Source organism: Salmo salar, chromosome 05 (assembly GCF_965601325.2).
Source record: "Salmo salar chromosome 05, fSalSal1, whole genome shotgun sequence".
NCBI classification, from domain to species: domain Eukaryota; kingdom Metazoa; phylum Chordata; class Actinopteri; order Salmoniformes; family Salmonidae; genus Salmo; species Salmo salar.
Window position 1 is genome coordinate 18,646,925 of NC_138295.1, and position 13,665 is coordinate 18,660,589.

Below are 13,665 nucleotides of genomic sequence, written 5' to 3' on the forward strand. Positions count from 1 at the left end.
AAAGCACTTCATGGCTACAGACGTGAGTGCTACGGGTCGGTAGTGATTAAGGCAGGTTACCTTGGTGTTCTTGGGCACATGAACGATGGTGGTCTGCTTGAAACATGTTGGTATTACAGACTCAGTCAGGGACAGGTTGAAAATGTCAGTGAAGACACTTGCCAGTTGGTCAGCGCATGCTCAGAGTACACGTCCTGGTAATCTGTCTGGCCCTGCGGCCTGAATGTTGACCTGGTGATAGACCATGCCTGAGCTAGGAAGCAGGTGACTGAGTCTGGGACTGGTCTGGGTGTTCTGGACTGACTTTGAATAGATATGAGTCGTTTCAGAGTGTCTCAACCACTGAATATGCTTGGAGGATAAAACATTGTGACAGAAATAGGGCACATCAGTGATAGATGGTGCATTTGATTCATTTACTTAATTAGGTAAATCATTTGAGAACCTGTGAATACCTGTTCTCAATCTGTTGAGGAAGCTGATATCTGTGAGCAAACACACACAACATGGACACACGCATTCACACACAAACACATGGGAAATGCAAGCAGAGTGACTGTTTGCATCAGCCCAGCCAGACACAGTGGTAAGCCCCACAGACCAACACATTATGTTTTTTCCCGTCACTTCCATAGAAAGACAGTAAACTCCCTCTTTACTGGTCTGATGTCATAATGGTAGCCAGATCCTCACATGATCTGGGCAGGGCTGAAGATGATAGGCTGGTGTACAGGTATAGTCACAAAAGGGGAAAAGTCCCTTTCTGTGACTCATAACTGAATTCTTTTACAGTCAGACTCCTTCCTGGGGCACAGATCTAGCCATAGATTCTGAACAGGTCCAACATGTGAGTTTACAAATAGCACATAAGTCTATATATATAGCGTGAGACTTGTTTTTTCATTTCCAATACCCACAACACACACGTTTTTTTTTATTTAACCCAGCAAGTCAGTTAAGAACAAATTCTTATTTACAATGACAGCCTACCCCGGCCAAACCCAGACGACACCGGGCCAATTGTGCGCCACCCAATGGACTCCCAACCACAGCCAGATGTGATACAGCCTGGATTTGAACCAGGGACTGTAGTGACACCTCTTGCGCTGAGATGCAGTGCCTTAGGCCGCTGCGCCACTCACCAAGAGTTGTTTGGTGAGAAAACATTGACTCTTCCAGATATGCATTCATTTCACCATGTCTGAAACACTTGTGTGAGTGTTGAAAGGGCCCAGGGTGAGAGTGAAACAGAAAGGAGAGCAGGAAGGGAGGATCCAAGGTTCAGGGGAAATCCACTTCCTGCCTGGTCAGTGAGTATCAGGCCATGTGATGTGATTCACCTGTGACTCAGCCCAGGTAAGGCTATTGGCTAGCTGGGCTGGCCTGGTCTAGTCTCACAGGCACAGGTAGGGAACAGAACAGTGAGTGGTTTCCAGTGTATTCCAGAACCTACAGGTGACATATTTATGAATGGATTCATCAAAAGGGAATCAAGACAACCATTTCCAATATCCAATACGATCATTTTTAGGGGGCTATTGAACCAAAGCCTACCTTTTTTAGGCCTAAATTAGGTATCCATAATTCTGTCATCAGTTGAAAATACATTATGAGATCAGAAGAATCTTTCTTTAGAACAAAATAAAACAATTTGTTCTAAATATGAGTAATTGTTCATTTTTCTTTTCTTGATAAGCTAACAATATACCTTTCTAATAGCATTAATTGCACAGAAGACAGAATACTGGATAAAAGAGCTGATATTATCAGTATTGATAATGCTTTCTACACCTGCATTGCTTGCTGTTTGGGGTTTTAGGCTGGGTTTCTGTACAGCACTTTGAGATATCAGCTGATGTAAGAAGGGCTATATAAATACATCTGATTTGATTTGAGTATTGAGTAGCCAGCCAATGCAACGTCTAGGCATGTTGCGTGAGGCTGATTCAACCCCGTTCAGCGGTTGCTCGCCGTCGCGCTGCTATGGTAACCAAGGAGGCGGTTCCACACGTGATCAAACAGCTGATGCAACCAAGGAGTACTATTTAAACCCAGTGAGAGCCCCGACCACTACAATCAACTGACTTCTACATGGAGAGAATAGACAGAAAACGTGTATCACTGAGTGGAGTATTGGAGATAGAGAGACAATCAAAATGGTCTATACCCCGGCTTTGGTCCTCGGACACGGAATTCCGATTGTGTCTGAAGAGGATAACATTGTCGAACTGATGAGAAAGTTTCTATGTCAAATCACTTCGAGCGACAAGAAATATGTGCGTCGAGGCAGCATTGAAAGTTCCGAATTCATCAAGGAAGTAAACTCAAGTAAGTCTCTGTTCTGAAATCTAAGTATGTATTTCATCAGATGTACTGTACTAAATAATGGCTTTTGATAACCATTTAATTTTGGTGAATTTATAGGCCTTTTGACAAACTTTGTAGAGGACCATAATGGAAACAAGTATTTTTACTTTGTAATCCTCGGCAACTTTGGTATATTTATCTGTTGCCTGGTGTAACATGTATTTCCCAAGCGGCCACAGTAGCCTGCCGTGATACAATGCAGCTGATGCAGCCAGATGGCTACAGTAAACTGACAGTTCATGATTGTATCTGCTGATGGTCTGTTCTAAAAAGTGAATTGACCTGAGCTCTCTCTCCTAGTTTACAGTGGCTGATACATTGCCATATTTTTACGATGACAAATTCCCTATTACAATGTTACTGAGTATGTAATATTCGAGATCTATAGTGCAACGTGTTTAGGACTAATCAAAATAACGACATTTTTAAAATGGTTTGAAATGTAATGTTGCAATGTTCTTGAATAGCCTGAATAACTAAGTAGGTCAAAGAGTCTTGTCTGCAACTTCAACTCCTGGTTGGTTCATCAGCAATATTGATATGAACACACCATTCTCTTTTCCAGGTCTGGACTCTGAAACGGCTCTCGACTGTGAAGAGAGAATACTCCAGCAGGACATGACCAGGCAGATCGTGTGTTGTCTCTCTGAAGCTAAAGAATCGAGTCTGCGGTGCCGGATACTGCTGCTTCCCCGCCCGCTGACCGCCAACGTTGCCCTGGATGTGGTGCGTTCCTCAGCGGGAGAGCCGTGCGGGCTTCGCGGGGCCTTCATACAGGTCTATTTGGAGACACAACTGGGCCAACCGCTGCAAACGCTGGGCACTATAACACCCGACCCGACCGTCACTCCTACTTTCGAGCTGTCCGTCGTGTTCAAGCTGGACAAAGACTGTTGGCCGCCTCTCAAGCACATATTCGTTACCGACAAGGTGTTGAAACTACGACCCCAGTACCGGCTGGTCAAGAAGAAATTGTATTCCTCCGCGAGCCCTGTCATACATGAGTTCTGCTGAGACAATTTCTTATCAGGAATCAACATGTGGCCTATAATTCTTAACATTCCAGTTAGGAGAAAAAGCTGTTGCACAACTGTCTTTTTTCAGTGTACTAAATAGGCTAGTGTACACTACTGTATTGCCGAGTTGACATTAAATGAAAGTTTTGCACTGGAATATCACTGGAGAACAATAAGTTCAATTATGAAAAGAGAATTTTGTATTGTTTGAAAAGGAATGGATACCCTATATGTTTTGTATTGCTGAAATTTGAGTTGACATAGAAAAGAGCACAGAATGCATGTTACCTTGCTGGTTATAGCAGGGGGTGAAATATGTTACCAAGTATGGTACAGTCTAACTGACAGGTTTTATTTATTTGTGCACATTTCTGTTCGAAACAATTACTTATTGTCTTTTGTAAAACCATGGCAATTTCATGCTGGATGTGGAAGCAAGCTAGTGTTGCACCGTACCCTGTCTCTGACTGTTGCAGTATTGTTAAACTGAGTAATGTGAATGTTTTTGCACAGTATTTTCAGGGTTGCCATACTCTTAGTTCACAACAGCTGTCAGAATCACCAATGATTAGTCGATACCCTAAGAACTGACTGTCTCAACTTAGGTCTGTCAAAGTTATGGACACTTCCATTGTTTGCAATTTTCTTACTTTTAATTAACAGTTGAACAAAAAAACATACAAATGGGGAAAAAAATAAAACTGTACATGAAGTTCAACACTCAGGTACTACTTTTTTGTACTCCCACTAACATACAGTAGACTCAATTCCTTGCAGGATATTTTACAGTTGGCTACATCCTAAAACACAATGGGGCCCCATGTCAGTCACTAGTACTGTAGCAGTAAAACTAATTCAGGGCTGCAGGGTCCGCTGGTTACTTGTGGCAACTGTCAATCTAGTGTACTTGCTTCAAATGCAAATCATAGACTTAAGTTAAACTGTACACAGGACTGCAGCCCTGCTCACCACACCGACAACTCTGATTAAACTCAAACTAACTTCACAGAACAGTAACAACACCATCAAACATTCTCTGGTTTAAATCCTCCAATCCCTACATCAGGTCTCATTGGCACCCTACTGCCTTTTGACTCCGGTTATTTCTTCATCTTCATGTCTGCTTCAATAGCACAGCGGCGCCCTCTGGTGCCCCCGTCCTGCAGGGAAGAGAGGTTGGGTTAGAGGTGGGTTAGAAACCCAGCGATGGCTCCTGGTTGGCCTGTTTAAAACAAGATTATCTCTGCTGCCCGTCAGATGAAATGAAGAAAACAAAAGATTAAAGGGACAGAAGAAAGAAAAACAATGGACCAGACATGCAAAGAAAGAAGTTGAAGACAACCACTGGATACATAAAAGGCATATGGCGATAAACAAACAAATACACGTACACCCACAACCAGGATGGGTCCACTTAAGAATCAAATACCGAAGGTCAAACATTTGGTGAGGAATGTGTTTGTTAATATAAGAGGTGAGTGTATGCATTTTGAATGTTTCACTATAGTCAGTGTGATTAGCAAACTTGTGTTTTATGCGTGTGAGATGTAGAAACAATGTGCACTCTGCTTGATCTGGTGAGATTTGACCTTTGACCTGAATACTTACAAAAAGAGAGAGAAGGAAAGCGGGAGAGGCCATTGGGACACTGTCCTGTAGGAGGACAAACAGTTAGTGAGAAAAGAGACATACACAGTGACATTTACCCCTTGTACACACACGCATCCAGAGTAAACAACACAAACAAGTAGTCAGACAAACAAGACAACACATTCAGACAGTCAAGTGAGAACACAGGAGCCAGTCGAAATGGAGAGAGGAGAAAGTACAGACAGAACTAATGGAGAGGGGAGAGAGACAGTAACAGAGAAAGGAGAGACAGAAAGACAGAAGTAACGGAGAGGGGAGACAGACAGCCAATAGTAACGGAGAGGAGAAACAGTAATAACAGAGAGGAGAGCGACAGTAGACAGACAGCAGTAAAGGAGGGGGGAGCGACAGACAGACAGTAGAAGCGGAGAGGGGAGCGACAGTAGACAGACGTAACGGAGAGGGGAGACAGACAGCAGTAAAGGAGAGGGGAGCGACAGAAGACAGACGGTAGCAACGGAGAGGAGAGACAGTAGTAACGGAGAGGGGAGCGACAGAAGACAGACGGTAGTAATGGAGAGGAGAGACAGTAGACAGACAGTAGTAACGGAGAGGAGAGACAGTAGCAGACGAGAGAGAGGAGCGACAGTAGACAGACAGTAGTAACGGAGAGGGGAGACAGTAGACAGACAGTAGTAATGGAGAGGGGAGCGACAGTAAACAGACAGTAGTAACGGAGAGGAGAGACAGTAGTAACGGAGAGGGGAGCGACAGTAAACAGACAGTAGTAACGGAGAGGAGAGACAGTAGTAACGGAGAGGGGAGCGACAGTAGACAGACAGTAGTAACGGAGAGGAGAGACAGTAGTAACGGAGAGGGGAGCGACAGTAAACAGACAGTAGTAACGGAGAGGAGAGACAGTAGTAACGGAGAGGGGAGCGACAGTAGACAGACAGTAGGAACGGGAGGAGAGACAGTAGACAGACAGTAGTAACGGAGAGGGGAGCGACAGTAGACAGACAGTAGTAATGGAGAGGGGAGCGACAGTAAACAGACAGTAGTAACGGAGAGGAGAGACAGTAGAACAGAGAGAGGAGCGACAGTAGTAACGGAGAGGGGAGCGACAGTAGACAGACAGTAGTAACGGAGAGGAGAGACAGTAGTAACGGAGAGGGGAGCGACAGTAGACAGACAGTAGTAACGGAGAGGAGAGACAGTAGTAACAGAGAGAGGAGCGACAGTAGACAGACAGTAGTAACGGAGAGGAGAGACAGTAGTAATGGAGAGGGGAGCGACAGTAAACAGACAGTAGTAACGGAGAGGAGAGACAGTAGTAACGGAGAGGGGAGCGACAGTAGACAGACAGTAGTAACGGAGAGGGGAGCGACAGTAAACAAACGGTAGTAATGGAGAGGGGAGCGACAGTAAACAGACAGTAGTAACGAAGAGAGGAGCGACAGTAGACAGACAGTAGTAACGAAGAGGGGAGCGACAGTAAACAAACGGTAGTAATGGAGAGGGGAGCGACAGTAGACAGACAGTAGTAACGGAGAGGAGAGACAGTAGTAACGAAGACAGGAGCGACAGTAAACAGACAGTAGTCACGGAGAGGAGAGACAGTAGTAACGGAGTGGAGAGACAGACAGACGATAGTAACGGAGAGGAGACAGTAGACAGACGGTAGTAACGGAGAGGGGAGCGACAGTAGACAGACAGTAGTAACGGAGAGGAGCAGACAGTAGTAACGGAGAGGAGCGACAGTAGACAGACAGTAGTAACGGAGAGGAGAGACAGTAGACAGACAGTATTAACGGAGAGGAGAGACAGTAGACAGACAGTAGTAACGGAGAGGAGAGACAGTAGACAGACGGTAGTAACGGAGAGGAGAGACAGTAGACAGACGGTAGTAACGGAGAGGAGAGACAGTAGACAGACGGTACGGAGAGGAGAGACAGTAGACAGACGTAGTAACGGAGAGGAGAGCGACAGTAAACAGACAGTAGTAACGGAGAGGAGAGACAGTAGTAACGGAGAGGGGAGCGACAGTAGACAGACAGTAGTAACGGAGAGGGGAGACAGTAGACAGACAGTAGTAACGGAGAGGAGAGACAGTAGACAGACGTAGTACCGGAGAGGAGAGACAGACAGTAGTAACGGAGAGGGAGAGACAGTAGACAGACAGTAGTAACGGAGAGGAGAGACAGTAGTAACGGAGAGGGGAGCGACAGTAGACAGACAGTAGTAACGGAGAGGAGAGACAGTAGACAGACGGTAGTAACGGAGAGGAGAGACAGTAGACAGACGATAGTAACGGAGAGGAGAGACAGTAGTAACGGAGAGGGGAGCGACAGTAAACAGACAGTAGTAACGAAGAGGGGAGCGACAGTAGACAGACAGTAGTAACGGAGAGGAGAGACAGTAGTAATGGAGAGGGGAGCGACAGTAAACAGACAGTAGTAACGGAGAGGAGAGACAGTAGTAATGGAGAGGGGAGCGACAGTAAACAGACAGTAGTAACGGAGAGGAGAGACAGTAGTAACGGAGAGGGGAGCGACAGTAGACAAACGGTAGTAATGGAGAGGGGAGCGACAGTAAACAGACAGTAGTAACGAAGAGGGGAGCGACAGTAGATAGACAGTAACAGAGAGAGGAGACAGTAGTAACGGAGAGGGGAGCGACAGTAGACAGACAGTAGTAACGGAGAGGGGAGCGACAGTAGACAGACAGTAGTAACGGAGAGGAGAGACAGTAGTAACAAAGAGAGGAGTGACAGTAAACAGACAGTAGTAACGAAGAGGGGAGCGACAGTAAACAGACAGTAGTCACGGAGAGGAGAGACAGTAGTAACGGAGAGGAGAGACAGACAGACGATAGTAACGGAGAGGAGAGACAGTAGACAGACGGTAGTAACGGAGAGGAGAGACAGTAGACAGACGGTAGTAACGGAGAGGAGACAGACAGACGGTAGTAACGGATAGGGGAGAGACAGTAGACAGGCGGTAGTAACGGAGAGGAGAGACAGTAGACAGACGGTAGTAACGGAGAGCAGAGACAGTAGACAGACGGTAGTAACGGAGAGGAGAGACAGACAGACGGTAGTAACGGAGAGGAGAGACAGTAGACAGACGTAGTAACGGAGAGGAGAGACAGTAGACAGACAGTATTACCGGAGAGGAGAGACAGTAGACAGACAGTAGTAATGGAGGGGAGAGACAGTAGACAGACAGTATTACCGGAGAGGAGAGACAGTAGACAGACAGTATTACCGGAGAGGAGAGACAGTAGACAGACAGTAGTAACGGAGAGGAGAGACAGTAGACAGACGGTAGTAACGGAGAGGAGAGACAGTAGACAGACGGTAGTAACGGAGAGGAGAGACAGTAGACAGACGGTAGTAACGGAGAGGAGAGACAGTAGACAGACGGTAGTAACGGAGAGGAGAGACAGTAGACAGACGGTAGTAACGGAGAGGAGAGACAGTAGACAGACGGTAGTAACGGAGAGGAGAGACAGTAGACAGACGGTAGTAACGGAGAGGAGAGACAGTAGACAGACGGTAGTAACGGAGAGGAGAGACAGTAGACAGACAGTAGTAACGGAGAGGAGAGACAGTAGACAGACAGTATTACCGGAGAGGAGAGACAGTAGACAGACAGTAGTAACGGAGAGGAGAGACAGTAGACAGACAGTAGTAACGGAGAGGAGAGACAGTAGACAGACAGTATTACCGGAGAGGAGAGACAGTAGACAGACAGTAGTAATGTAGAGGAGAGACAGTAGACAGACAGTAGTAATGTAGAGGAGAGACAGTAGACAGACAGTATTACCGGAGAGGAGAGACAGTAGACAGACAGTAGTAACGGAGAGGGGAGACAGTAGACAGACGGTAGTAACGGAGAGGAGAGCGACAGTAGACAGACGAGTAGTAACGGAGAGGAGAGACAGTAGACAGACAGTAGTAACGGAGAGGAGAGACAGTAGACAGACAGTAGTAACGGAGAGGAGAGACAGTAGACAGACAGTAGTAACGGAGAGGAGAGACAGTAGACAGACAGTATTACCGGAGAGGAGAGACAGTAGACAGACAGTATTACCGGAGAGGAGAGACAGTAGACAGACAGTAGTAACGGAGAGGAGAGACAGTAGACAGACAGTATTACCGGAGAGGAGAGACAGTAGACAGACAGTAGTAATGTAGAGGAGAGACATTAGACAGACAGTAGTAATGTAGAGGAGAGACAGTAGACAGACAGTATTACCGGAGAGGAGAGACAGTAGACAGACAGTAGTAATGGAGAGGGGAGACAGTAGACAGACAGTAGTAATGGAGAGGAGAGACAGTAGACAGACAGTAGTAATGGAGAGGAGAGACAGTAGACAGACAGTAGTAATGGAGAGGAGAGACAGTAGACAGACAGTAGTAATGGAGAGGAGAGACAGTAGACAGACAGTAGTAACGGAGAGGGGAGACAGTAGACAGACAGTATTACCGGAGAGGAGAGACAGACAGACAGTATTACCGGAGAGGAGAGACAGTAGACAGACAGTAGTAACGGAGAGGAGAGACAGTAGCCAGACAGTATTACCGGAGAGGAGAGACAGTAGACAGACAGTAGTAATGTAGAGGAGAGACAGTAGACAGACAGTAGTAATGTAGAGGAGAGACAGTAGACAGACAGTATTACCAGAGAGGAGAGACAGTAGACAGACAGTAGTAATGGAGAGGAGAGACAGTAGACAGACAGTAGTAATGGAGAGGAGAGACAGTAGACAGACAGTAGTAATGGAGAGGAGAGACAGTAGACAGACAGTAGTAATGGAGAGGAGAGACAGTAGACAGACAGTAGTAACGGAGAGGAGAGACAGTAGACAGACAGTAGTAACGGAGAGGGGAGACAGTAGACAGACAGTAGTAATGGAGAGGGGAGACAGTAGACAGACAGTAGTAATGGAGAGGGGAGACAGTAGACAGACAGTAGTAACGGAGAGGAGAGACAGTAGACAGACAGTAGTAACGGAGAGGAGAGACAGTAGACAGACAGTATTACCGGAGAGGAGAGACAGTAGACAGACAGTATTACCAGGAGAGGAGAGACAGTAGACAGACAGTATTACCGGAGAGGAGAGACAGTAGACAGACAGTATTACCGGAGAGGAGAGACAGTAGACAGACAGTATTAACGGAGAGGAGAGACAGTAGACAGACGGTAGTAACGGAGAGGAGAGACAGTAGACAGACTGTAGTAACGGAGAGGAGAGACAGTAGACAGACGGTAGTAACGGAGAGGAGAGACAGTAGTAACAGAGAGAGGAGCGACAGTAGACAGACAGTAGTAACGGAGAGGAGAGACAGTAGTAATGGAGAGGGGAGCGACAGTAGATAGACAGTAACAGAGAGAGGAGCGACAGTAGACAGACAGTAGTAACGAAGAGGGGAGCGACAGTAGACAAACGGTAGTAATGGAGAGGGGAGCGACAGTAGACAGACGGAATAGAGAGAGGAGCGACAGTAGACAGACAGTAGTAACGGAGAGGAGAGACAGTAGTAACGGAGAGGAGAGACAGTAGTAACGGAGAGGAGAGACAGTAGTAACGGAGAGGAGAGACAGTAGTAACGGAGAGGAGAGACAGTAGACAGACGGTAGTAACGGAGAGGAGAGACAGTAGACAGACGGTAGTAACGGAGAGGAGAGACAGTAGACAGACGATAGTAACGGAGAGGAGAGACAGTAGACAGACGATAGTAACGGAGAGGGGAGACAGTAGACAGACGGTAGTAACGGAGAGGAGAGACAGTAGACAGACGGTAGTAACGGAGAGGAGAGACACAGTATACAGACGATAGTAACGGAGAGGAGAGACACAGTATACAGACGATAGTAACGGAGAGGAGAGCGACAGTAGACAGACAGTAGTAATGGAGAGGAGAGACAGTAGACAGACAGTTTTACCGGAGAGGAGAGACAGTAGACAGACAGTAGTAACGGAGAGGAGAGACAGTAGACAGACAGTAGTAACGGAGAGGAGAGACAGTAGACAGACAGTATTACCGGAGAGGAGAGACAGTAGACAGACAGTATTACCGGAGAGGAGAGACAGTAGACAGACAGTAGTAACGGAGAGGAGAGACAGTAGACAGACAGTATTACCGGAGAGGAGAGACAGTAGACAGACGGTAGTACCGGAGAGGAGAGACAGTAGACAGACAGTATTACCGGAGAGGAGAGACAGTAGACAGACAGTATTACCGGAGAGGAGAGACAGTAGACAGACAGTAGTAACGGAGAGGAGAGACAGTAGACAGACGATAGTAACGGAGAGGAGAGACAGTAGACAGACGGTAGTAACGGAGAGGAGAGACAGTAGTAACGGAGAGGGGAGCGACAGTAAACAGACAGTAGTAACGAAGAGGGGAGCGACAGTAGACAGACAGTAGTAACGGAGAGGAGAGACAGTAGTAATGGAGAGGGGAGCGACAGTAAACAGACAGTAGTAACGGAGAGGAGAGACAGTAGTAATGGAGAGGGGAGCGACAGTAAACAGACAGTAGTAACGGAGAGGAGAGACAGTAGTAACGGAGAGGGGAGCGACAGTAGACAAACGGTAGTAATGGAGAGGGGAGCGACAGTAAACAGACAGTAGTAACGAAGAGGGGAGCGACAGTAGATAGACAGTAACAGAGAGAGGAGACAGTAGTAACGGAGAGGGGAGCGACAGTAGACAGACAGTAGTAACGGAGAGGGGAGCGACAGTAGACAGACAGTAGTAACGGAGAGGAGAGACAGTAGTAACAAAGAGAGGAGTGACAGTAAACAGACAGTAGTAACGAAGAGGGGAGCGACAGTAAACAGACAGTAGTCACGGAGAGGAGAGACAGTAGTAACGGAGAGGAGAGACAGACAGACGATAGTAACGGAGAGGAGAGACAGTAGACAGACGGTAGTAACGGAGAGGAGAGACAGTAGACAGACGGTAGTAACGGAGAGGAGACAGACAGACGGTAGTAACGGATAGGGGAGAGACAGTAGACAGGCGGTAGTAACGGAGAGGAGAGACAGTAGACAGACGGTAGTAACGGAGAGCAGAGACAGTAGACAGACGGTAGTAACGGAGAGGAGAGACAGACAGACGGTAGTAACGGAGAGGAGAGACAGACAGTAGTAATGGAGAGGAGAGACAGTAGACAGACAGTATTACCGGAGAGGAGAGACAGTAGACAGACAGTAGTAATGTAGGGGAGAGACAGTAGACAGACAGTATTACCAGAGAGGAGAGACCGTAGACAGACAGTATTACTGGAGAGGAGAGACAGTAGACAGACGGTAGTAACGGAGAGGAGAGACAGTAGACAGACGGTAGTAACGGAGAGGAGAGACAGACGGTAGTAACGGAGAGGAGAGACAGTAGACAGACGGTAGTAACGGAGAGGAGAGACAGTAGACAGACGGTAGTAACGGAGAGGAGAGACAGTAGACAGACGGTAGTAACGGAGAGGAGAGACAGTAGACAGACGGTAGTAACGGAGAGGAGAGACAGTAGACAGACGATAGTAACGGAGAGGAGAGACAGTAGACAGACAGTAGTAACGGAGAGGAGAGACAGTAGACAGACAGTATTAACGGAGAGGAGAGACAGTAGACAGACAGTATTACCGGAGAGGAGAGACAGTAGACAGACAGTATTACCGGAGAGGAGAGACAGTAGACAGACAGTAGTAACGGAGAGGAGAGACAGTAGACAGACAGTATTACCGGAGAGGAGAGACCGTAGACAGACAGTAGTAATGTAGAGGAGAGACAGTAGACAGACAGTAGTAATGTAGAGGAGAGACATTAGACAGACAGTATTACCAGAGAGGAGAGACAGTAGACAGACAGTAGTAATGGAGAGGGGAGACAGTAGACAGACGGTAGTAACAGAGAGGAGAGACACAGTATACAGACGGTAGTAACGGAGAGGAGAGCGACAGTAGACAGACAGTAGTAACGGAGAGGAGAGACAGTAGACAGACAGTAGTAACGGAGAGGAGAGACAGTAGACAGACAGTAGTAACGGAGAGGAGAGACAGTAGACAGACAGTATTACCGGAGAGGAGAGACAGTAGACAGACAGTATTACCGGAGAGGAGAGACAGTAGACAGACAGTAGTAACGGAGAGGAGAGACAGTAGACAGACAGTATTACCGGAGAGGAGAGACAGTAGACAGACAGTATTAACGGAGAGGAGAGACAGTAGACAGACAGTAGTAACGGAGAGGAGAGACAGTAGACAGACAGTATTACCGGAGAGGAGAGACAGTAGACAGACAGTAGTAATGGAGAGGAGAGACATTAGACAGACAGTAGTAATGGAGAGGAGAGACAGTAGACAGACAGTAGTAATGGAGAGGGGAGACAGTAGACAGACAGTAGTAATGGAGAGGGGAGACAGTAGACAGACAGTAGTAATGGAGAGGGGAGACAGTAGACAGACAGTAGTAATGGAGAGGAGAGACAGTAGACAGACAGTAGTAATGGAGAGGAGAGACAGTAGACAGACAGTAGTAATGGAGAGGAGAGACAGTAGACAGACAGTAGTAACGGAGAGGGGAGCGACAGTAGTAGACAGTAACAGAGAGAGGAGACAGTAGTAACGGAGAGGGGAGCGACAGTAGACAGACAGTAGTAACGGAGAGGGGAGCGACAGTAGACA

At 47.0% G+C, this 13,665-nt stretch overlaps 2 protein-coding genes across 10 annotated transcripts in view; one reads left to right on the top strand and one right to left on the bottom strand.

Annotated features, from left to right (window-relative positions):
- The first annotated feature begins 2,090 nt into the window (after positions 1-2,090).
- ddt4l (DNA-damage-inducible transcript 4-like protein) lies at positions 2,091-4,046 on the top strand. The gene is given in 2 exon segments (NM_001165290.1): positions 2,091-2,328; positions 2,933-4,046. Coding segments are annotated over 2 exon segments (621 nt in total). The 5' UTR covers positions 2,091-2,156; the 3' UTR covers positions 3,382-4,046.
- Positions 4,015-13,665, bottom strand: part of LOC106604406 (bromodomain-containing protein 8) — a 58,120-nt gene continuing 48,469 nt past the window's right edge. For 7 of the 9 annotated variants that reach the window (XM_014198997.3, XM_014199000.3, XM_014198995.3 and 4 more), the window contains exons 17-18: positions 4,992-5,036; positions 4,015-4,543 (exon numbers count right to left, since the gene is read on the bottom strand). In XM_014198997.3, coding sequence (XP_014054472.1) covers positions 4,484-4,543; positions 4,992-5,036 — 105 coding nt within the window. In that variant the 3' untranslated portion in view covers positions 4,015-4,483. The remainder of the gene's footprint in view (positions 4,544-4,991; positions 5,037-13,665) is intronic. The other 2 variants (XM_082975087.1, XM_014198996.3) reach the window with 1 other exon arrangement.